The 26091-nt window shown below is 36.2% G+C and overlaps 1 protein-coding gene and 1 long non-coding RNA gene across 5 annotated transcripts; one reads left to right on the top strand and one right to left on the bottom strand.

Moving 5' to 3' along the window:
- Positions 1–945: 945 nt before the first annotated feature.
- On the bottom strand, positions 946–24629 carry LOC114462430 (uncharacterized). The gene is made up of 3 exons (XR_003673949.1): positions 24405–24629; positions 10415–10508; positions 946–1546 (listed from the first exon to the last, which is right to left on the bottom strand). It is a non-coding gene; the product is annotated as an uncharacterized LOC114462430 (long non-coding RNA).
- On the top strand, positions 2898–23690 carry gne (glucosamine (UDP-N-acetyl)-2-epimerase/N-acetylmannosamine kinase). 4 transcript variants are annotated; one of them, XM_028445245.1, is made up of 15 exons: positions 2912–3050; positions 11945–11950; positions 12080–12151; positions 12788–12936; positions 13013–13259; positions 14204–14411; positions 14505–14657; positions 15454–15666; positions 15884–15971; positions 16654–16864; positions 18374–18503; positions 18592–18813; positions 20286–20468; positions 20653–20769; positions 22747–23690. In XM_028445245.1, exons 3-15 carry the CDS (start codon positions 12119–12121, stop codon positions 22980–22982), a joined length of 2190 nt encoding a protein of 729 aa, XP_028301046.1. In that variant the 5' UTR covers positions 2912–3050; positions 11945–11950; positions 12080–12118; the 3' UTR covers positions 22983–23690. The 4 variants fall into 4 exon arrangements, with proteins under 4 accessions (XP_028301038.1, XP_028301046.1, XP_028301028.1 ...); XM_028445237.1 differs by lacking the exon at positions 11945–11950 and having other exon boundaries at positions 2898–3050; XM_028445227.1 differs by lacking the exons at positions 2912–3050; positions 11945–11950 and adding an exon at positions 8413–9101.
- Positions 24630–26091: the final 1462 nt, after the last annotated feature.

Raw genomic sequence — 26091 nt, 5'->3', positions numbered from 1 at the left:
CACTGAATAGATGTGAATACCACAATAGAAGCTTCAAGGACAGATCAGTGTAATCTGTCTACACAGCTGTTTTAAAGACACAACACGCCTCCTCGCACGCTAAATTATAAAAACAAAATTAATACTTTAAGGTCGTGTTCGTACGTACCTTTTTTTTTTTTTTTTTTTTTTAAGTTTCTCTACGTATTCCGCGTTGTTGCTACGTTTTCAGACGTAGCTCAGCAACGACAGGAGTTCACAAAATTACGGCACTTCCGTTTGGGGTTTGACAAAATAAAATCCCTCACATACCTAACTTTTGTGTTATAAGTATTTTGGAGTCCTGACTCCGTTTGTAGTTTCTATTGTAAAGAACACTCTCTAACAACTATTGTCTAGCCACACAATTATACAAACTTTTACTTTCTAACAAAAATTATACAAGGCTTTTCCTCTGCCATTCTTATCAATCAATCTTTTATTTGTATAGCGCCAAATCATAACCAATGGTATCTCAAGACACTTTACAGTAGAGCAGTCTTAAGGACGGACTCTTCATTTTATGGATACACACACATGTATATATACGTATATACACATACATATGTATCCCACACCCAACATAAATTCATCTTCTTATATTTACCCAGAGTAGAACGAGAAAGACTTTGAAAACCTATCTGTACTTGAATGACATATAGAGCTGGTATAACCCAAAAAATACTAAAGAACAAACAAATTGGAGAAATATGTTATTGGTTGTTAAGTTGAGCAATATAAATACAAACCATAACTCGTACATATTAGAATAACACACAAGCAGAACATTTATTGTCATATATTATACATCAGTACAGCAAAAAAAAAAAAATTAAAATAAATTCAGACCTGTATTGTTTCAGTGCAAACATACAAAGTCAAAATACAATAGAGTAAAAAATTACCAATGAAATAACTGCCCCTCAAGTTAATAACTTCCAGCTATTTTGAAAAGACAGGTGAAAAGAGATGTCCAACTGACTCATACATTTTATTTTGAATGAGCAATGTGAAATTATCTGGATCACAATTAATATATATAATATAGGGGATTTTCTGCATTTACTGAACTATAGTAAGTTAGGTATAAATAAGTTGACAAAAATATTATCATTCAGTTTTATTTCATTATCTTTTTAAGTACCTTAAAACACTGCAAACAAACTAGTTAAATGTGAAAATGATCAACAATCTAAGTAAGACATTTGCAAGACATTTTAAAGCCATAAATACAGAAACATTTTTCAACCAGAGTAACCCAGCTTGCATTCTGTATTACAGGGTCATGTCTCTTGAAAAAAAGCGAGTGATCTGGGCTTTAAATATGATTTTGGGAATAAAATAATCCAATTTGAAGGTCTTTTATGAAGTGCTGCGGTGCGTTGTGACGTAAGCATGAAAACAGCAACTCGTACAGTTACTTTAAAGATTCTTCTTATTTGAAATGAACAATCCAGGGCTTCATGACCCTGAAAATGTTGAGTGTAGAAGGCTGTCCATTGGAACTGCAACCCTGACCATTGCAACCCTGTGGTGGATAGAGCAGTACAGGCGATTAATGATAAACGAATGAATAAACAAAGATAACAACCCTCTAGCCCAACCCTGCTTACTTTTTTTATCTTTATTTTTTAATTACCACAATTTGCTTTTATTACTTTTGTGCCTTGACAACACCTGTCCACACAGACAAACTTGATACCTGATTCTGATGTGTATCATAATCCACAATGACTTCTTTATTCCTCAACTCCAGTTCCAACAATCATTTCACAAAGCAACCAAACAGGCAAGAAAGGGAATTTGACCCATCCAGTATCATCTGTTGTGTAATAATACTGCTGGAGGAAACAATGCCTTATTGAAAAAAAAATATTCTGTCATTTTTTTACAGAATGAAAAAATATGATCAATGAACCATTTGACGTGACTTCATGACTTCCCACTCCCTTTCAAGCAGTGTGTTTATGTATGTTTTCTACAATATTTATGTTAATACATATATCATTAGTCATGTAGGCCACAAATGGAAAAAAAAAAACATGTACACATAGGCTATTAAATAATACTAATAAAATGTGTATTGTTTAATACACATAACATTGTAATATATTATATTCTGCAAAACCTTGCTAATCATTTGCATTCTGTGTACTTTACACACAGCACAAAATTTCATAAATGGGTTGAAGTGTATATTGTTCACACTATTGAATACTTTCCAAATACATTTCTTAAGCTCCAAGATAACTTCTTAATGTCAAATTTAACTTAAAATACAATCAGACCTGATATCAGAATATTGATATTAAAATATGTACTTCTGAAATATGCTATCAGTGTATGATAAAATGACAATTTCAAGCATACATTTTAAAGTATGTCAAAAACATGACTAAAAAGAATTTCAAATAAGTTTAAGAATTACACATATATAAAATATACAAGTATATTTTAGTCAAACATATTTTTTTATAAAGTGTAATAGAGTGCAATTCTTTGTTGTTGTTGTTTTTTTTTGTTGTTTCTGTGAAAAGTGTGATATTAGTATACTTTTCATATATTTACAAAAAGTCCAATTTGTTTAAGTACATTTTCAATTTACAAGTGAAAAATTTTATATACTTAAAACACAACTAAATACTTTTTTCCACCTGGGTACTTACTAAAGTTTTATCTGTTTATATATATATAAAACTGTGACAATATATGAAGTGGATTGAACCCTATTTCTTGTTTATTTCATTTCTTTTAATTCTGTATGTATGATTTTTGCTTGCTTGTCCCCTTTCTGTATTTTTACAGAATGGGGAGTTACATTTTTATTAGAAGCGATCGATAAAGAGGATTTTATTATGAAGGGGTGCACCACCGAGTGCATCCGGTTCAATGCAGAGCTCCACGTCGTAGGGAGGGACTCTCCGACTGTGGTGTGGATAACCATTACAATAGGCTGGTAACCGCGGATAAAAGCAGTGTAACTATCCATGGCCTGGGCATGAGATGAGTCCAACACCTCTGGAGAGTTTAAGGTAATTGTTTTAAAGTGAAACGCAGTGACATGATGATGCAGCTCTGGCCACAGGGCGATAAAAGCCTGTTTTACCGAGGCTCACTTCTTCTCCCTCACTAGCCACCGTTAGCTCACATCGTCTATTTAAAGTCAACTACTCCGTAAACGTCACCACAAGAAGATAAAATTAACAAATGTGCCTCCGTCATGGCAACATGAAGTATATTAGACATTAGACTTCATTAATCTACTAGCTAGCCGACCACAACAGTTGGCTAAAGGCATCCATTTCTGGGTCAAAACTTAAAAAACGTCGCTTTTTTCATTTAATACAACACCAAGATGACGTAACTTAGTACAGCCCTACTGTGTATAGTTTACACACAGGCAATGATTCACTGTTAAGATAAATAAGATGAATGTAGGATAGATAGCATTTTATTGACACCAAAGGAAATTCAAACACTAGTGCTGGGTATCGATTCAAATTTCCCAAATCGATTCGAGTGAATAATTAGTTTCGACATTCCGGTGAGAGCACCAGTTTTAGAGAACTAGTGCTGTGAACAGTAGAAAGTTACTAACTTGGTACAATATTTTAAAAAAGCCGTAGACTGCCACTCTATGGATAAGCAGCGCCCCTCATTGGCAGGTTAGGTCACGTGATAGGTGCACCACGTGACTTAAAGTTCCGTCATTTGTATTTGTACTCATATTTATTTTTAGCTACCATGCTAACACTTTTATTTTAGCCCTATCCCTAACCTTAAAATGTATATTTTTTGTCCGATATGTATTTTTAAAGGTGGAATTTGCAGTGTTAAATATGTTAAAATGAAAAGAAAATGATTTGACAAATGTGGGATTCAAACCCACGTTAGCAGAAGGAAGAATCCTTGAGTGCAGCGCCTTAGACCTTAGTCCTGTACTTTTGCCGTACGGACAACCCCTGGTTCTATTGCTACGGTTATCGAAGTATGTATGTAGCGTCTTAGGGTTAGGTTTAGGTTATAACCCAATATTGCAACAATTTTTAGGGTTAGGTTTCGTCACGCAATCTAAACTGACCAGTGACTGACCTATCACATGACCTAAACTGGCCAAATAGGGGCACTGCGTTCGGATAGAATGTCTGTACATTGATATGGCAATTGTATCAATGATGCGAAATATATAATTATTAAAAAAATCATTATATATTATTTTCTAAATAGTATGTAATAAAAAAATTATGTTGAGCTCACAGCGCTGCTCGATTATAGAAAAAAAAAAAACTATCCACAGTCAATAACAGTCTCAGAATTTGACTTGTCAATTGTTTACCAAGTGTTTTTGCTGCGTTTCTCCTGCCATGTTTCAAGACCACTAGCAACAACTTTCCTCGTGTTGGCCTGCAGGCTAGAACTTGTTTCCACTTAGAGAGAGAGAGACAGAAAATTCATGCTGATATCGGTATTGGCCGATACGCAAGGCTGCAATGTCGGTATCATAATGGAAATGAAAAAGTTGTATTGGCACATCCCTATTGACCATGAGTGCTTACATCAGATACTCGATTTTTGCTGATATAGGTTTGGTATCAATTGCGGATTATCCATTTCACTTAAAGTAATAAATATTTCCTAAATGAATCCTGATGAGCAGTTTGCTTTGAAAAACAGTTGTTTAATATATTTTTAGATATTGATACTTTGCAGCATATCACATATGTTGATACAGAAAATGTACAATGACCAGCAAAAAGCATAATAATGTCATTAATTGGTTACTTTGAGTTGATTGAGCTGTTATTAGGGGTGTGAAAAAAAATCCATTTGACGATTAATCGCAATTTTTTGGGTGCAGATTTTAAATCAATTTTTTTATTTAAAAAAAAATCTATTTAAAAAAAAAATATATATATATATATATATATATATTTGTGTATTTGTGCCTCCAATATTTATGTATGCACAGACATTTTATTTTCATATAATCTGTTCAGATCAGTGCTTAAACTGAAACAATAGGATAAATATATATTTTTCTTATTTTTGTGCATTGTCAGTAACTCAGGGTGATTTATCCATAATGTTCTCACTTACAGTTGTCACAATGTCGTCATTATGTTGTAATGGTTACTTTGAGACTTCTACACAGTAGTTTCAGTGAAAAGAAAGTTGTTGCACTTTATTTTATGTCAGTGTGTAACACTTTATTTTCTTTTTTCAGTGAAAATGTGCAAAAACACTAATAATAAATAATAGGATGGTTTGAAGCAAATATTTTTGACTCAATGTGTCCCCTGAATGATCAATGTCTTCTGATGAACATATACAGCAACTTGATTTTTCATCTCTGTTTAATTTTGATATTAACTGGGTAGAATATTGTGAGATATCGTGATAGTATTGTATCGTGACCCACGTATCGCGATGCGTATCGTATTGCAACATCCTTGCCAATACTCATCCAAGCTGTAATCCTGTTATGAAAGGGTGGATCATCCTGGTTCAACACGAGGGAGTTGTTCATCTTTGTTAACTTTTCTTTCTGAATATAAATATTGATGAACACATAGATTCATGACCAATCCCTCATGTCAAACACTGCTACACATGATGTATCTTTGGCAATCCACCATTGACTAAGGTCAAGAAACAGTCTGTATTTAGGGCCTTGTGTTGTTGCTATGCAACAGATATAGTGACGTTATAGTAAAGGCACCAAATGCCAAGTAGTCCAAATTTGCTATGAAGAAACGAAGGTCCGCACCACTGCGTAGTTTGCTCCCAAATTCAGTTTTTAATAAACACCAAAACACGTGACATTTCGGGCTGATCGCCCTTCATCAGACATAGGTTGTAGCTTTCTGGCACACCTGTTTTTATAGCGTACATGATTGAACAGGGTGGTCACATGATACATTTCAGCGTAGGCGAGTGGACATTTGTCTCGCATATATTTACAGTTGCCATGTGTACTAACTATATACACTATATAAATATATACACTACTATATACAAATCTATATCAAAATAGACTATGTAAATTTAAAAAACTTTTTGCACTATTTATAAATATAACATTTTTAGGATACAATTTTATATGCATGATCATACAAACGTCAGGGTATCATGTGACCACCCTGTTCAATCATGTACACTAAAAGCAGGTGTGCCGGAAAGTTACAACCAATTTCCAAGTAAGCACTCACCCTACATGACACTTATGTTGTGCTTCTGAACTGGAAATCTGTCCTGGGCATACCTTTCTTTGGTATCAAGTACATCTTGTATGAATGATGTTTTTCTTTGATCAAACTGAGGAAAACACATCATCTTTGACGTTTACGAGTGAGGTAATACCAACCTTGTGGGCAGGAAATGATGTGCTTTCTTTAGATAGGATTCATAGGCTGTGTTTAATACAAACAAATGAAAGCTCATCACCACAGCTGTGGTGTGAAGATACGGATGTTGCACATGCTTGGAAGTAAACAGACCAGAAATGTGTTCATGTGTCTTGAGGGTATTTGTCATTAGGGAGGGTGCAGTTTGCCTACAGTGACATTTGATGGGTCACACTCAAGGCCTCGGGGGCCAAATCCAGCCCTTCAGAGTGTCCGATTCAGGCCGCAGGAGAATGTCAAAATGACAGAGAAAACATGAATTAATTGTGTAATTTACCAAATAATTGAGTTGTAAATTGTTTTTGAAAGAGCATTTTTCCAAAATTCTGCATTCTTCCAAAAATTTATAAAATTTGGTCAAAAAATAAACAAATCAAAGGAGATATTGTTGATGCCTTGAATGCTTCATGTCTAATTTATAACGGGAAGTGCAAACTTCATTTTCTCACCTAAAACCTACGGCCCACTTTGTGATCGAACTGCTCCGTATTTGGCCCCTGAACTAAAATGAGTTTGACACTACTGTTCTAAGGGTTTGTGATTTTTAAATAATGTCATGGGAGAGGTGAGCTACTTTAGGTTAGATTTCTATCTCAGATCATGTGAAGGGTAGCTATTAGATGAGGAAAAAGTTAAATTGGGCTGCATATATTTCAACACACGTGACTTCTGCTTTGGAACACACCAGTTATGGTTTTTGGTGCTACTCATGCACTGTAGATTTGGGAAAAAGATGGACTAAACCTAACAAAATAATCTTAAATGTAAATCAAACAATGGAATAGTATAGACTTTGAAAAATAGATGACCAGTATTCAGAACCCAATTTTCTTAGTTACAAATTTTTCCAAGTTTACAATCACAGATTAAACTCACATTTTGTGTTTGTTATTATGATCTACACTTTTTGTCTATGTACTGCCAGACACACTATCAGGGTTATGAAAGTGTCATTGAAGCAAGATGACCTTTATCTTGACTCTGGATCTCAATGTGTGCGTTTACAGAAGAAAAACCAACAGTACAGCTCAATACTACTTTTTATATCAAATGTCAGCAACTGGCTCAATCCTGTGTTCATTATTACCGTAATCTGTTGCTTTTATTACGATGTTCACGGCTTGCCTCAGGACACATACCCACATGCTTCTCAAGTGACCATTTGTGATCAGCTCTTTCTCCCCCACATGGCTTTTGTGCTAAATATTAGAAATATTCTGCATGGTTTAAAATGGCACAATGACGTTTTTTTTTTTTTTACCTTACAACTTGACAAGTTACTGTGCTTTTAACTCCCCTCTGGATTGTTCATTTCTTACATCTGTAAGCAGGAAAAGTGCAAAAGAACAATTAATATTTAAGTTGGGAATGTAATTACTCATCATGTAGACTTGAAGTGAACCACCCGGTCAGACTGCTGAATAGTTCCTCTTACTTAAACTCTGACTTTAAGGTAACTGCGTAACATACATTCGTAGATGTTCACTTCAGATTAGATGAGACAAAATAGGTCATCTGGATGCCAGGTACAGTATGTAGAATAGGTGTTACTGTTCATTTTTTGTGGAGATGGACTATTGTGATGATCAAGGAATGTTCAGGATAATTAATGTGAATTAATTCAATAACCTTCAGGCAGGACGTGGACCACACTGTGTCACATCGTCTGTTTATCTGCATGTAAATCAACACATGGTTTGTTTATTCTTTGGGTAATGTTTTTCTTTAAGTAAAATTCACTTTTTTTTCTTTTTTTTTTTTTTACAAAAATGGTTAAATCCATTACATTTAAATCAATTTCATTTAAAAGTGAAATCGTAAGAAGGGAAAAGGCCAAATAATGTGTATATCGCATTTCATACACAAGGCAATTCAATGGGCTTTAAGTTTACATGAATTAAAGTACATAATTTAGAAAACATTTAACAGAAGTTAAAACAATGAAAATATTAAAAACAGTTTGAAATTAACAATAAAATTGTTAAAAAATCTGTCAAAAATTGGGTCTATTTTGTTTCACAATATGTCATAGTATGTGAAAACACAAAGGCCAAAAGTATTTTATTTGAATACACAATTCTAAAACTGTAATATAATTGTGAAACCTGGCTCCAATCAATAGGATGTGGAATAATGTAAGAATACAGTTAATTTCTGAGAAGTTTAATTATAAATAATGAAGAATGGGTTAACTTTTGGCCTAATTTGCTTTGACTTGATTAAAAACTGATGCTTCTCATGTTTCCACCTTCAAAGATGGTAGCCTAAAATCCAGGGAAATTGGCATAAATAGTAAGGTACGGCTCAGTCTCTGGGGTAAATGATTTCTAGAGTTCCACCTCAAATTACCTTTTACCCTCCAAAGTGGGTTTAAGCTGTCCAGATATGCCAACCCAGCTCATTTGCTACGCATCTGCACCGCACTTGCTCTTCTTCCGTCTGCTCAGCCAATCACAAGCTTTGCCTTGTATCAACCCATTTGTCATGCAGCTCCTCCCCTTTAGTTTCCCTTACCATTTGAGCTTGTTCTCATCCTGTCCCTTTTGGCTGCCTCCTGCATGCTCTTTGTTGCTTAACGTGGCAGAGATAAAAAAAAAAAGAGAAAAGTAAACCTTGTAATCTGGAGTATTAGAAAAAAAGAGCTGGGGAATGGAAAAGCTTTCATTGTTGAACCCTCATGTGAGTTAGACTGCTTTGATTTCATTATTCCTTGTTATTAGCTTTGAATTGGGCATTCCTTCCTGATTGTATGTCACCAGACTCCATGTTCTTCCTTTGTTGGCTACCTTGATTCACTGGGAGAGCATATTTACATGTTTTTGATGTTAGGGTTAGAACATTTCTGACAGGTGCTATCCACCCTATTGTTAACTCTCAATTCTTATTTTATACTTCCTCTTAAAAAGTATTGCAACCCAACATTTTTTTAAAAGTTGTTTACTTAAAATAATGAAGTATAGTTTAATGATGTGTGAAGCTTGATGAAAAACCCCAGTATATAATTACTTTTTAGTATTACTGGTGGAGGTAAGTGACACTTGAACTGCTGCTACCTGAGGTGAGTTAAAACTACAATGATGGATGAGGCAGGATTTGAATGGCATTTGGTTGTTTATTTGGTTTTTTTGCCTGTAAATCGAGCAGGTGTGTGTGAGTAAGAATGTGTGAGTAAAATTCTACTTTAAGCAGTGTTTGAACGCCTCATTTCACACAGTTTAGACAAACATATCTTTTACAAGATAAAACGTTACTGCTTTGGTTACATTAGGCCTGGGTGATATGGACCAATATTCATTCTTTAAAATGGCAATAGGTGATATAATCTTCATTTTTTTTTTTCAATAGTTTTACAAGAAAAACAATAATGGGTCAAAGTCAGAGGAGAAAACGGTTCTACGATATCTGATTTGGGAGATTGTCGTCATGTTATGTCATGTTAAAGATCTAATATCTAATATCGTCAGATTGCACACCCTTAGTTATGAATAACTATGAGTTGAGAAAAGAAAGTATTTATTTAGGCGTAGACCTGGTTTGTACAGGTCAGGTTACCTGCAGCTTAATGGTTTCCACGAAACAATGTTTTTAAACACAGTCAGAAACTGTTAAGATTAAATTAAAGATTAAATCGGGGCTTTCGCCTTTAATTGGCCATGTAATGTTACTACATTAATGGAATTCCTCCTCTGCATTTAACCCATCCCTGAGGAGCAGTGGGCAGCCATTTTTGCGGCACCTGGGGAGCAGTTCGGGGTTAAGGGACTTGCTCAACATCCCACAGTGACGGCCCAGGTGAGGCTTGAACCGGCAACCCTCCGATTACAAGCCCAGCGTCCTTAACCACTAGGCCACCACTCCCCATGATACTCAAAATACCACATAAAAACAAAATGGATGCTAGTGCTAGCCTAGGTGGAGTTCACATGTACAAGTGGTTGTGATAACGTCACAGTTAACGCCAAAGTTAAGTTAGAAGGTTATTAACCATTTACCTTCCATTTTATATTCCCGCTTGTCCTGGTCACAGCTTACTTTCCAGAAAGCCATGGCACAATGGCTTAGACAGGTTGGCAGTTCTTTACAGGACTAAAATGGAGAGAGACAGACACAGAAATGGACAAACACACACACATTCATTCATATGGTCAATATAGAGACGAATAGTCTATTTTCTTTACAAAAGAATTATGTTTAAAGTTGAGGCTGGGTACAAACCATGTTAGTTGACTCATAACTGCATGAATCTCTACTCAAAAAAAGCTGTTAAATTATTGGAAATGAAATAATTTTCCTCCCATTACTGCCCTAACCTCCAGAAACACAATATTTGGTTCATTGGGTGATTATGGGTCATTATATACCCAGAGCCTCCACTAGAGGTGACTGTGCAGTAGACACACAACCTACACTAAACACACGTTTTCAGTCTCAGGCAGTGTTTCTCAAATGGTGGTACACGATGGCAGTACTGTGGGTACTAGAGAGAGAGAGGAAAATGTACAAATAAAGTGTTAGTCTTGGTCCCACCCCAGGCGTGAGAAAACCGGGAATGATAAAAACTATAGAAATCAATCTATTCAGGAGCCACTAAATCATTTATTTTCAACCTTCGGATTGGGATCCCAGGTGGGGTCGCCTGAAATTTCTGAAAAATTTAAATAGATAATTGATTTTTAAAAATAATAATAATTATTATTATATTAAAACACAATCTTAAATAACTATTTCTATACTTTTACTTTGTGAAATGTAAATCTAGTTCAGCTAAAATGCAGTAAAACGAGTAATATCTGAGCTCAAACATGATCAAAAACTAATTTTAGAAAAAAAATGTCTGGGGTTGCCAGATATCAAAATGGGGTCACAATCTGAACTAATGTTTCTTTCCACTTATTTAAGAAAATGAGATTATTTAAAATGTGCACTTATCACTCATTAAATCCATCATTGTGCTCTATAGTTGTTTTTAAAGTAAGTTTCTAAGCAAAATGTTGTAGTTGAATAAAGGGGGTACTTGGATTCAGAAATAAGAAAAAGGGGGTATGTGGCCAAAGCAGTTTGAGAACCACTGGTCTAAGGTACTAAATTACAGCTCCAATACGAGATTTTATCACATTTAAAACTTTTAAAAGTTTCTGAAAAGAAATGGGTGTCGGCACTCATTTGAAATCCAAGCTTTTGTCCTCTCAGTCATTAGTTTGTCATTTATCCAGTTCTTCCATCTTGTCGTTATTTTTTTTTTTGTATTTTTCATGTGTATCATTGACATTGTAATGTTATTTCTTCTGACCTTCTGACTGCAGATGGAAAGTAGCCTTTGGCTAATTTTAGCCTCATTTACATTTTCATCAATACAGTCTCCTTTTAAATAAATACTGTAAATGGAATAATGCCTAATGCTTAAATACCAGCCTTTCACTTCCACTCAATTGTTCCTCATACTTGTGTTGACATGTAAAATACAATGCATTTTAGTGTAGTTTTGTTATGTTTCCATGCTTCAACTTCTGAAATTTTGGAAGGCTCAAGTGAGTATGACCCAAAAGAGATGGTTTGTGTAATCAAACAATTTTGTGTATGGCACGTTTTTTAACCCCCCAACATTGTTTACACCACTTTTTTTTTTTTTTTTTTTTTTTTTGCATTCCGTCTTCTAGAAGCTGTACTTCCTGAAAATACAAAAGAAAAAAGCCAGAATGGAAAGAAAAAATCTAGATGAATCAAATCTGGTGAGTTTTTGTATCATTTTCATACAATGCTGTCAGTCAAAATAGATATATTATACAGATATTGCCCAAAAATCACTCATTTACTGTGCTGCCTTGATTTAAAATAATTTAAGATATAAAAAATATAAGACTATCAACACTTCTCCCTGTTAATTAGTTTTTTCTACTATGCTACACTTATTTTATGCATGTGCAATTGGCTGTACTTTTATATATGTATATATCCATCCTTTATCCTTATATGTATATATTCATCCTTTATATTTATTATCATTATTATTATTTAGTGTTTCTGGTTTGTTTTTAGTTCTTGGCACCATCTACCAAATCACATTCCTTGTATTGTTTTTAAACTGTACTTGGTGAATAAAACTCCTGATTCTGATTCAATCCCAACTAAATGAATGAAATTATTAGATAAGCAAAATACATTTGAAGTTAGGATTCCTAAATTGTAATGTAATTAAAAATGGATACTATCTCAACTGAAGTTCTCTACATGTGTACAAAAAAATAAAACAAAAAACTTGTCTCTGCTGCATTTTCTATCCATGAAATAGAAAACATGTCTTTTTTGTGGCTTAACTCACTGTTTGTCTTTTTCATCTTGTGGTCAAACATTTGTTTTTGGAGCAGTGCAAGAAAAGGTTGCGTGTTTGTGTGGCGACATGTAACAGAGCAGATTACTCCAAGCTGGCCCCAATTATGTTTGGGCTCAAAGCCCACCCTGATGAGTTTGATCTAGAAGTCGTGGTTCTGGGGTCACATCTGATCGATGATTACGGGTAAGCAGACTTTTCCTAACAAATATTCATTTGTTAAACGTTTAGCTTAGCCTTTGCGTTTCCTTGTGCCCTGCAGGAACACGTTTCGATTGATTGAGCAGGATAACTTCGACATCGGCTCCAAGCTCCACACCATCGTCAGAGGGGAGGATGAGGCAGCCATGGTGGAGAGCGTCGGCCTGGCCCTCGTCAAGCTCCCTGATGTGTTGCAGCGACTACGGCCTGATGTCCTGGTTGTACACGGGGACCGTTTTGATGCTCTGGCTCTGGCTACTGCTGCAGCATTGATGAATATAAGAATACTTCACTTGGAGGGGGGAGAGGTGGGAACGTTTCCTTGTTAAGCAAACTGAGCTTTAGGACATTTTAGGTGTACATTTTTAGGTTTCATTTGTTAGATAATGTAGGGGACAGATTTGAGCATTTTTTAAAGCTCAACCATGGCTGATATCCCTCACATCAAATTTATGCTCAAACGATATGTTAAGGTTTCGTTTGTTCAGACAGAGTTTTTCAGGAAATCTACTTTGAACTCCTAACATCAGGGTTGGGGTCAATTAAATTTAAAAATTATAAGGTAGATTCAAGAAAATGTTGAGTACTTTAAGTACGTCCATGCTGAATCTGTGTATCATTCGTTAATTCGTTTTTCATTATGTAACAAAAACATGAAAAATGGAAAAAAACACTCATTATTTGATATTTGTTTCCAAAACCAAAATGAAAAAACGAAAAACACTTTGTTTTTCAAATTCAAGCTCTTTTGCTTCAGTACAGAAAACGAACACATTTTTGTTTTTTCCTTTACCGATTGGCCTAAGTACGTGACCCGGAAGTGTACTCTCATCCGACGCTAACGTCAGTTCGGCATGACAAGAGCGCTGCTTCCAATTGTGCATCGTAAATGTGTTCTTTTCGCTTTACCTGGTGTTGGGTACAGAACCTCCTCACGGACATTTTGGAGGATTTAGAGACTCCTAAGTGTTGCAGAGCTAAAGATATCTTGGAATGTGTAATGCTTCACTTCCGGGTCACGTACTTTGGCAAATCGGTAATGGAGAAAACGAGTAAAGGTGTTCGTTTTCCGTTTTTTTGTTTTCTGTACTGAAGCAAAAGAGCTTGAATTTGAAAACAAGGCATTTTCCATTTTTCATTTTGGTTTTGGAAACAAATATCAAATAATGATGCATGAATTATGTTGGCCCAAGTGTCCTCTTTTTTGGCTGTCAAAATATGGTCACCCTATATAACATCAAACTTTCCCTAGGTCAGCGGGACTATAGATGACTCAATCCGTCATGCCATCAGTAAACTAGCCCATTACCACGCGTGCTGCACTCGTATCGCAGAGCAGCACCTCATCGCTATGTGTGAGGACCACAGCCGCATCCTGCTCGCTGGCTGCCCTTCCTACGACAAACTGCTGCTGTCCCAACACAAAGGGGACTACATGGACATCATCAGGAGCTGGCTCGGTATGCGAGAACACGCGTGCATTGGATACAAAGGTGGTTTAAACTCACGTCTCCTTGTGCATTTTAAACGTGGTTGTTCTCATTCTGCCTTAGGTGACAAGGTGCAGGAGGGCGAATATATTGTGGCTCTGCAGCATCCAGTCACAACAGACATCCAGCACTCCATTAAAATCTATGGACTGATGCTGGATGCTCTACTGTCTTTCAACAAGTTCACCCTCATTCTCTTCCCCAATATTGATGCCGGTAAGTCATTGCTTTTCTTTGTTGCTCATGTGTGTCTTTCAATTGTTAAATGGAAAAACAATCCAACAAGTTACATTTTTTTTCTTTTGTTGATCATAAACATATATAAATTTACAGATATAAATGTTTACAAGTTTTGAATGAGAGAGAGCACTGTATATTCTGTATAGTTCACTTGTGTTGCCATATTTAAATTACTGTGCAGAAATATGGGGTAATACCTACAAAACCACCTTGAAATCACTAAGCTCACAGAGCAATCCATATAGTACACAATGTAGGATATTATGAACACTAATATACTGTTTTTTTTTTTTAAAATCACACACCTTAAAGTTTAGGGATCTGGTATAATTTAAAACGGCACAGATAATGTATAAAGCAAAAAACAAAAAAATAAACTGCTACCTGTAAACATACAAAAACTTAAGTATGAATATAATCCAGTTTTAAAAAATGTACAAAAGATATCTTTGAAAACTACAGCAATGAAGGAGAATGTCTCACAGATGTTGATGGCAACCTGTGCATTTTGTTTGTTTTTGTTCCGTTTGTTTTGTCAATTTAGTTGATTTCATTGGATTTTACAGTTGTTAATGGTGAAGAACGGGGGTCGGACTTGACAAGCCTAAACTTCTTCCTATCCCTTGTCGAACAAATCAAATGTATTAGATTGAAATTGACTTTATTTTATAGATATTTCTGTTGAGACTTCTTTATTCGTTTTCATCCATTTTTTTATTCTTTCGTTGGAAATAAATACATTTACATCTGTCACTTTTTTAAACGTGAACAGGAAGTAAGGAGATGGTGCGTGTAATGAGAAAAAAGGGGATCGAGCAGCACCCGAACTTCCGTGCGGTTAAGCACATTCCCTTTGAGCAATTCATCCAGCTGGTCAGCCACGCCGGCTGCGTGATTGGAAACAGCAGCTGCGGCGTCCGAGAGGCCGGAGCCTTCGGTACGCCCGTCATTAACCTGGGGACGAGGCAAACGGGCAGAGAGACAGGTGGGTGTGTTGAAAAAGATTTCCTGTGGTTTTTAAGGATTATTCAATGACATGATCTGAGTTTTTTCACTCCAAGAATAATACAGAAAGGTGAGGCTCCTTAACATTTTGTGTTCGAAACACCAAAATATTACTGTTTGTTCAGTATTTATTTTACGTAATTAATATAAAGGAGGACCTCTGTCTTCATCCTATCTGTGATTTCTGTCTCCATCAGGTGAAAACGTTCTTCATGTAAGAGATGCAGACAGTCATAACAAGATCTACCATGCTTTGGAGCTACAGTTTGGAAAGAGATACCCCTGGTATGTTACTGTACTTTCCGAAAGATCGATCCATTATTGTAAAAATTATAATTATTAATAGTATTTTTATTACAATAACAAAATTAAATATTGTTATAATAATAATAGAATAGTAACAATTACAATAATAATAAATATATGATTGTTACCCTGATTTCTAAAATAGTTATAAACATTTTTTTGTTTAAACTATTGGGTCAAAAACTAAATGTGTGGTGAAAGAGTTTTCCATTTCATAAAAAATATCTAACTTAATAAAAGTCTAGCTGATGAAGACGGTGTGATTTTTTTAATCTCAAATAAATCAGCAGCACTTTAATTTATTATTATGACATGACAACTGTCATTAGCACAAATAAGGTGTCATGAAGGTGTCGTTCGTTACCCTAACCCTTCGCTAACATAACCCCTAGATATCTCCACTTAACCCAAAAAAATGCCATTATACTGTAGCTCCAAAGGTGTCATCATTTAGTGAAAGGTGTCATAATTTAGCCAACAACACTGAATGACAGCCTTCGTGACACGTTATTCATGCTAATGACAGCGTAATGTCAGCCATACTTTTAAAACTTAAAGTAAAGTGTTACCAAAAAGTCTTGTAAAAAAAAAAAAAAAAACTTCCTTTTGTTTTTAATGCAAACACATTTGTAAATAAAGCGTTTTTCTTGTGTTCATAAAGCTCCAAGATTTATGGGGACGGCAATGCCGTACCTCGCATCCTCAAGTTTCTGCACAGCATCGACCTAAACGAGCCCCTTCAGAAGACTTTCTGTTTCCCTCCTGTGAAGGACCCAATCTCTCAGGACATTGATCACATCCTAGAGACCCAGAGCGCGCTCGCCATTGATCTGGGAGGGACGAATCTTAGGGTGGCCATCATCTGCATGAGGGTAGGCCTTGGAGAAGAAACCATTCTTTAAGCTTGTTTTTGTCTGATTATGAATACACTCATATAGATCAGGGGTGTCAAACTCACCTTAGTTCTGGGGCCAAATACGGACCAGTTTGAGCTGAACTGGGCCACAGCAAATTCAACATTGATATGCCCTGGTTTGCACTTTCACGTATAAATGATGTACAAATAATAAAATATGTGAGTATATCAGTCCCTGCAGGATCTTCACTTAAATTTGCCTGATTTTGTGAATTTTGGCAAATTTCATGGAATAATTTGAGAAAAATTTGCCAGATTTGGGAAAGATTGAGTTGTTTCAACAATTTGAGATTAAAACTCAGTCATGTGATATAAAAACTGGAAAACTGAGCTCTGCAAATATTGTTGATTTTAATATATTTTTTGTATTTGGAAGGGCTGAGATATGGGTTGGTAATTTACAAAATGTTTCAGGTTTCATTTTTACTTTGTCCATGGGGCTGAATTTCATGCTCTAAGGGCCGGATTTGGCCCCATGGGCCTTGCGTTTGATGCATGATAAACATTATCCCACTGCAGCAGTTTAAACTCAATACATGGAAGGCCATAATAAGCATGTTTTAAATGTCATCACACTTGAATCAAATGAGTGTGTAATCATCAGGTAGACTTTCTAAACAAGTGTAATACCCTCAACTGCAGACTTAGTTTAGCACAATAATTTGTGACCCATTATTATCCCCCGCCACAAAGTGTGAAGGGGGACATAGGTTTGAGCTCCTCCCGTCCGTGCGTCCGTCCGAGTTAAAGGGGACAACTTTTCTCAGAAACTGTTTAATATAGGATAACCAAATTCGGTGTGTGGCTTCCTGTTCCGTTTTTCTTTACTCTGGGTGAGTTTGTGTGTTTTGACCTACCACTGTTGCCGTAGTAGTTGGAAGTCGCCATCTTGAAAGCCCATGGCCTACTGGTGTCCTCTAACTAAGTTCTTGTATTTTCAGCTTGAAAAAACATATGCTTGTAAGTATGTTTAAGTGTACTGTTTGATGACACTCCTAAGACTGTATTTGTGAAAGTTAAGCATAAATGGTGTGTTGCATAAATCACTGCTGATCGCAGTAAATGTTAGCATGAACTTATACATGGGTTTTCTCATAGATGTTAGCATGAAGCTTGTAGACTTTTTGTATAGCAGTATTTTTATCCCCCGCCACAAAGTGTGGTAGGGGGATATAAGTTTGAGCTTCGTCCGTCCGAGTTAAAGAGGACAGCTTTTCTTAAAAACTGTTGAAGAGAGGATAACCAAATTTGATGTGTGGCTTCAGGGTATCAATACCTTGATGGAGTTTGAAAATGAGAAGTGCGCAATTATTTTTTCCGGAGTTATTGCCCTTGTTCTGTTTTTTTCTTTTTTTGGCGGGGGATGTTGATGACTGTCTTGTCATTCCAGTGAATATTATTCCAAGACACTTTTTTTTTTTTCAAGAAAAGGGGTTGCATTTGATCCTTGTTTTTGTCTATGCAGGGTAACATATTGAAGAAATATTCACAGCCAAATCCACACACTTTTGAGGACAGGATGAGTCTCTTATTGAAAATGTGTAAAGAGACAATGCGAGATGCTGTGAGCCTCAACTGCAGAATACTTGGCGTCGGTATGAGCCTTTTTTATTATTATTATTATTATTATTAACACTCGCTTTTTATCTCAAGGATCTTAAAGAATATTCTTCCTCCTTTCAGGCGTGTCTACAGGTGGACGCGTGAACCCACAGGAAGGAGTAGTTCTGCACTCCACGAAGCTGATCCAGGAGTGGTCTTCTGTGGATCTGAGGACACCCATTTCTGATGCACTACACCTTCCAGTCTGGGTTGACAATGATGGAAATTGTGCCACGCTGGCTGAGAGAAAGTTCGGCCACGGCAAAGGAGTGGAAAACTTTGTAACTGTCATCACAGGGACCGGTGAGCCTTATGCAATTCAAAACATATGGAATAAAAGACTGGAGGCCTTTTTTTTTTTTTTTTTTTAAACATTCACTACACACAGGGGATTCTTATTTTATGGTAATCTATATCTATTTTCATCCCTTCATCTTTAATACTGGACAAAACCTATTGTAAATCTACAGTTCTCAGTTGATTTAGTTTGGACATTTTACAGTTCGAAAATCAGTTTAGTGCCAATTTTGCTTCAGTATAAAACAATACATTTAAAGAAAAACTAAATCAGTTTTGAATATTTTAACAAACTCCAAAGAAATAAATGAAAAGTAATTTTCAACAAGAAAAAGTGGATCTTGTCAGTAAATTAACGCTACTTAAGTATTGAATTACTGACACCTAGTGTTAGAAGTAAGAATCGACAGAATCCTCTTTAACATAAAAGCACAACACCATTCTCTACTGTCTATCAGTTGAGAACCCCCAGTGTAAATAGTTCAGTAACCTCAGCATTTTACAAATGTAGTTTAAAGGTTAAAAACTCATATTCAGATGATTTTGCAAAGAAATTTTAATCACATAAATCCAACATTAAGCAACTAGCCAATAAAGAAAAAAAAAATCAGTGCACAATGGTGCCCTCTACTGTTAGAAGTGGGAAGCGATCAGGTCAGATCAATGCTCTGACATAATGAAAACAACTCTGAAGAGTACAATAAACTAGGTCAAACTTTAATTTTTAGATTTTAAATAAAACCTAAGCTATAAATGTATTTTTTAATTATTTTTATCAAGTATTATTTTTATGTTGATGAAAAGCGAGAGGTTATTAAATAAATTAACCACGGTTGGGGTCAATTATAATTTTAACCGCGTAATAAGTAATTACAATTATTACATAATTACATTTGTTATTGTAAATATCTGTTACTGTTTTAATCATAATTGAATTGTAATTGATTTTAAATAGTTGACTAATTGTAATTTGAATGGAAATTCTATTGTAATTCACAATTTAATTAAACATAAACCTGAGGAACCATGTTACAGTTCTATGATTTACCCATACGTAGTTAATTATTAAAATGTGTTTCATATCAACTTTTCCCACTATCTGCTCAGACGACCACACCGAAAATATTAATAACAGTATTTTTCATTAATTAGGAAGCTTAACAAGGTAACCATGAGATGAAAGATTACAGCTGATTTAATACATGGGTCAAAACTGACTCGTTATTGTAAGAGATGCTAATAGAAAGCTAACACCAGAGGAAAGTTACGTTTTATGGGGTTGTTTATTAAAGGCTAAATAATTGTGATTATTTACTATTTTTGCTTTCCACTTCCTTAAACGTGCTAATAAGACTGTTTGCTCTGGCCAATATATTGCAGGATTTTCATTATTTTTTGCCTTAGTGCCTAGAATAGTTTCTGAACTGGATTAGCTGTGTTATTTGACTGTACAGTAAACCTATCAACTTTGTGCGAAGGTATCGGAGGGGGAATTATCCAACACAATGAGCTGGTCCATGGCAGTACATTCTGTGCCGCTGAGCTGGGACACATTGTGGTTTCACTGGACGGACCCGAGTGCTCGTGTGGCAGCCACGGGTGCATAGAGGCCTTCGCATCAGGCACGGCCCTGCAGAAAGAGGCCAAAAGGCTTCATGACGGTGAGTGTGGGACATTGTGAGACACGCAGGATTCATTTGACACGTTGTGAGATTTTAACAGAAAGATAATGTCTAAAACACTTTCTCTGCCTTTAACAGAAGGCCAAGTGCATTCGCTAGATTGCTTTGCATTGCATGTGCACAATGCATTTTTGATGTGATGGGGCTGTTTTTTTTCTTCCAGAGGACTTGCTGAAAGTGGAGGGGATGGATATGAAGTTGTCTGAGCCAATCACTGCTGTCCACCTCATCAGTGCAGCCAAAATGGGGAATTCCAAAGCTGATACTGTTCTTAACAAAGGTCGGGTTACTAGAACGCACGCACGCACGCTGGAAAAACAAATGTTTTTTTTTTGTCTGTGCTTTAAGACTCCGCTTTGAAAATAAATTGCTCCGTAATCCATTAATAACACAGTGAAGAAAATAAGCCTGTCAAAACTGATTATCTTCATATTGGTCACTAAGAAAGGCAATTGTCGTACTTAACTCTATGGAAATGATGAGTTGCCAGAGGCTATAGTTGGACTGTATTAGCTGACACGCCTTTGAAAAAAAATCCCTGTCTAGTAGTTGTTATGGGTTATTATTACAGACATTACACTTCTTGTTAGCTGTTAAAGTTTAAGTATACCCTAAAACCATATTTTTCTGCTGAATACATATATGACTAGGGATTAGGTAATGTACTTTATTGATCATAGTCCCACTCTTTGCATTTTAGTCTATTTAAATTTAGCGTTTTTAGCTGCCGGCTATTGAAATTTAATTTTTGCTATTGGCTGAAATTAGATCAGTGACATCTTTTTGGATGAGTGACGACACTAACTGTAACTATTGGCCCCACCCCCCCCATAAAAGATAGAAGGATCAACTCCTCACAGCCCTCGGTGAGCATTGATTGACAGCTCCATGCAGAACTGTGCAGGGCTGTGGGGGTGGGGCTGCTGTGACTGGGCGTGTTTTAACTACTCTAGAAGCAACGCCTATAATCAAGGCATTTTTTTTTATATTTCCCCCTACCTAGTGGCAGGTCAGCAGATACCTGTGGGTGTACTTACGCTTCAAAGTTATTACTGAAATTTTGTAAAAGAGAACAACAAACCGTTGACTTGGCCCATGAATGCACCACTAGAGGTCTCTCTAATGACTAATTTAGTCATTTTTTAGATTATTTTTAATTAGTATTTGATGTGTATTTTTATGGCAATTATTTTATTTGGGTTTTTGCTTTTTAAATATGAAATAGTCAAAAACAAAGATATTGAGATTCAAATGTGAGGATTGGATGATGGAAATTACTATGTGTAAATTTGACGATACGATACAATTCACGATTTGCATGTCGCGATACGATATATCTCAAAACATCCCGATATCAATAATTACAAATTTGGTAAATGGACTTGATTTTATATAGCGCTTTATCACCTCACTGTAACGGTCTCAAAGCGCTTTACATATCAGCTCATTCACCCAATCACTCTCACATTCACACACCAGTGGGACAGGACTGCCACGCAAGGCGCTAGTCGACCACTGGGAGCAACTTAGGGTTCAGTGTCTTGCCCAAGGACACTTCGACACATAGTCAGGTACTGGGATCGAACCCCCAACCTCTCGATCAGAAGACGACCCACTACCACCTGAGCCACGGTCGCCCACACCTTTTCACCTTTACAAGTACAAAATGGTATGAAATACCATTTATGAACAAGTAAATGGTAACCAATATCAAAAACAAGTGGTATGTTTCTCAAACTGTCATAATGAATTTTTTTAACTTTTGCTTCTACAACAGATTCTGATTCTGTTAAGTTCTTAAATTCCTAAAAAAAAAATAGTTGGTACATACATTTATAAAAGTGCACAGTATGTTTTCTGAAAATAAAGTGCCATCAACTTCCAAGCTAAAGTGCACTGAGGAGTGAGGTAGTTTAAGATGTGGTTCACTGACATCTAGTGAGCAGGCGTTTACGTGCTATGCATACGTTAGCGCAATTAAATGGTTTTTCCGTTTAAAAAAAACATGATTTAAAAAATCGATTTGGACGATAATCGTGCAGTGAAATATTATAAATTAATTTTTTTCTTACACCCTTACATGCTACCATAATCCTACTAAACTTGCACCCTTTTTAAAACTGCCTATATGATCAGTAGAGCACTATTAAAAAAAAAAAAAAAACATGTTCTAATGAGATAAGTTGTTTTTTTTTTTTTTTTTAGTAGAAATGATCAATTGAAATAACTATTACTTTTCCACCTATTCTACTTGCAGCCTCTACAGCGCTGGCTTTGGGGATCATCAACATTCTCCACATAGTTAATCCCACCCTGGTGATTCTGTCTGGAGTTCTGGCTTCATTCTACCAGGCCCCGGTGCAGCAAGTCATTTCGGAGAGGGCTCTTGTCTCCACCCAGAGCACCCGGGTCGTTGCATCCAACTTAGAAGAACCAGCTTTACTGGGAGCAGCCAGCATGGTGTTGGACTACGCCACTAGAAGGACATACTAAAGAAGACAACAGAAAGTAGCCTGCATAAGCATATTTAGAGGACATTTTAGGGCTAGAGTAAGGGAGAAACTGTCATGACACTCATTCATTATATTTTATAATTATCTGCTTGTTATTAATGGGTTAGTGTTTTCCATAGAATTCAAAGTAGTTTTTTTTTTTTTTTAATTAACTCTGGGTCCATTTTACAAACCAAATCCTAACTGTTTTTATATAAATAAGCTTGATTTAAAGTCTGCAACGGGAAAGATGGATGTTCACATTTGATACACTGCTGTTGTCACTGTTGAGTGAATGTTTGCCTTCACAGAATGTGACCAAAATTCTCCTGAAAATGTATTCCTGTCATTTTGTCTTTTGAACACTTGGATCTATCTGCTTTTAATTTTTATATCAATTATTTATGCATATTTTAGTGATCAGATGTTAAATGCCATATTCTCCTCTTGAATATTTAAAATGGTGCGGAATCATTGGGAATAATGAAGTACGGTAGTTGATATGATCAAAACAAAGCAGTGAATGCTTTAGCTGCTACAGGATTTGAACCGGTTGTGCAATTTTAAAAACACGTTGCCTCACCACGGACCTTATGAAGGTGTATCTATTGAAACAATTGTCACATGCTGTTGGTACATTACATACATTTCTGTTTATGGTTTATCAAATTTATGCTGGTGCCAATGAAATAAAGCTTTTAAAATTGCAGTTACAAATTCAAATGTTTTGCAGTTGAAGTAAAAAAACAACTTCTTGAAGCTGAATTAAAATACTGTCCGTTGTATTTATAACATAGAAAAAATCAATGTTTTTGTTGTTTAAACCAGAATTCACAAAAATAACATTTTACAATTTATGTTTCCAGTATTGAAAGTTTATCTTTCATCAGAATGATCTGCAGTTTGTAGAGGTGAATTTTATTTATTTTTTTTCCCCTATGGTTAAGACTATTAATGTTGCCCAAGATGCAACTAAATGGCTTTGGAGGTGTTTTCTCTGACATTTTATCTGGCAAAAAATTAATGCAAGTGCATATTTTTTTTATTTTATTTTTTTCAATGTGAGCAAAAACTAGTTTACTAAATGTGCATTTTGTCTTCTTTTTTTTTCAGGAAAAAACACATTTTATCAAATTCAAGTGTGTGTATAGCAGTGGATCTTAATATTTTTCTGCCGTGCCCCCTTTGGAGGACTGAAAAAAATTTTGTCACCCCAAGCCGGTCAAAATTTGGGGGGGGGAACATTCATTCTTTGCGCCCCCTGAACAAAATGGTCCGCGGACCGGAAGTTGGTCACATCTTTAATGGCGCTTACACTCAACCTGACCACCAGAGGTCACCATAGACAATAAAAACCTTTCGTGTTTCACTGAGCCTATGAAACAGTGAATCTGCGTCAATATTATTGCGGTTTGGATCTGACCTGTTCTCGCGCTCTCCCAGGTGTGCGTGACCCTCCTCGTGCTCCGTTGTTCTCGGTCCAAACGCATCCAGCTTCAAACCCACCATCGGATCGGTTCCTTCACGGTGTGTGTTAACATCCTTCGGCTCATAGTGGAGCGATGTGCTCTGTGTCAGTGGATGAACGGGACTCAACTGTCTCCCTTCACACCTGGAGCTGATCAACCAATCAACACGAACCTGTCTTCTTAACTTCTCCACCAGGGGGTAAAGGTTCACACACTGTACCTAAAGAGGGCAGAGCGGCCTGTTCACTTGAAGAAGATAGTGATACAAAGTTCACTCTTTAACCCAGTGTGATTTTTTTTTTTAAAGTTTTAATCATGGTTGTATTGACTAAAATACAATAGAGATTTAGTCATTGGGACTATTTCATTTCTTCCTGTAACCTGCTGCTCTGGAGCCTCATGTGGCTCTTTGATTCTTTTGCAATGGCTCCCTGTTACATTTATTGATTATTTAAAAGTGACAATGCATGTTATAAAACACTTTAAACCAAAATAAGTTACCAGAACATAGAGGAAATGTTTTTTTTTTTTTTTTTTTTTTTTAAAGTTGATTAACTTAAAAGTCAAAATTTTCCAGACCCTCAGTGGGTGACTTGGGGTGTGTTCATGTGGATGGTGGCAGAGGGAAAGAAGCTGTTTTTGTGTCTGGAGGTTCTGGTCCTGATGGACCGAAACCTCCTACCAGAAGGGAGAGATTGAAACAGTTTATGACCGGGGTGGGAGGGGTCGGCCACAATCTTTCCTGCACGCCTCGAAATCCTGGAGGCGTACAGGTCCTGGAGGGAGGGCAGATTGCAGCCGATGACCTTCTCTGCAGAGTGGATGATACGCTGCAGTCTGGCCTTGTCCTTGGCCGTAGTTCCTCCATCACCAGATGGTGATGGAGGAGCAGAGGATGGACTGGATGATGGAGCTGTAGTTCACCATCATCTTTGTTGGCAGACTGAACTTCTTCAGCTGCCGCAGAAAGTACATCCTCTGCTGAGCTTTTTTGATAAGGGAGCTGATGTTCAGCTCCCACTTGAGGTCCTGAGTGATGATGGTCCCCAGGAAGCAGAAGTACTCCACAGAGCTCACTGTAGAGTCTCCCAGGGTGAGGGGGGTGAGGGGGGCTGGGTTCTTCCTGAAGTCTGCTATCATCTCCACTGTCTTTAAAGCATTGGTTGGATGACTGGCTACTTGTACTTTTTGATAACAATTAAATTAAAGTGCTATATGAATGAAGTTTATTTTTAAATAATTCCTAATAATATAACTTTATTAGCATGTAATTACTTAATTTGTGTTGTTAAGTTAGGCTTGCGTTAAAGTTACTCAAAAAGGAACATGTTACACCAACTAGACATAATTAAGTTAGAACTTTTTCTATAAATTTGAATATAAACTGCTTTTACTTAATTAATTTTGAACATTCGGGTTTACAGTGCAGACTCAAGTTGACTTGAAAAGATAGTGACACAAATTTCACTAGTTTTTTAAGTCAGTTAAATGAAATCAAGATCAAGTCAACTTAATCTGTTATAGATATAGTGGACTATCACATGAGTTCTGATTGGATCTCGTCCTATACGACATTACGATAGTTATGTATTTATTTGTCGGGGAAATAACAAATCTATTCTTGTTATAGCTTTCGTTTAC

Source organism: Gouania willdenowi, chromosome 1 (assembly GCF_900634775.1).
Source record: "Gouania willdenowi chromosome 1, fGouWil2.1, whole genome shotgun sequence".
NCBI classification, from domain to species: Eukaryota; Metazoa; Chordata; class Actinopteri; order Blenniiformes; family Gobiesocidae; genus Gouania; species Gouania willdenowi.
The sequence above is the reverse complement of the archived record's forward strand: the minus strand, read 5'-3'. Positions and strand labels throughout refer to the sequence as shown.

Coding starts and splice junctions, on each gene's coding strand:
- gne (XM_028445218.1), top strand. CDS start 11,918: ATGCTTCAACTTCTGAAATTTTGGAAGGCTCAA. Junction 15,972..16,653: donor TTTGGAAAGAGATACCCCTG/GTATGTTACTGT, acceptor GTGTTCATAAAG/CTCCAAGATTTATGGGGACG. Junction 20,770..22,746: donor TGATACTGTTCTTAACAAAG/GTCGGGTTACTA, acceptor TTCTACTTGCAG/CCTCTACAGCGCTGGCTTTG.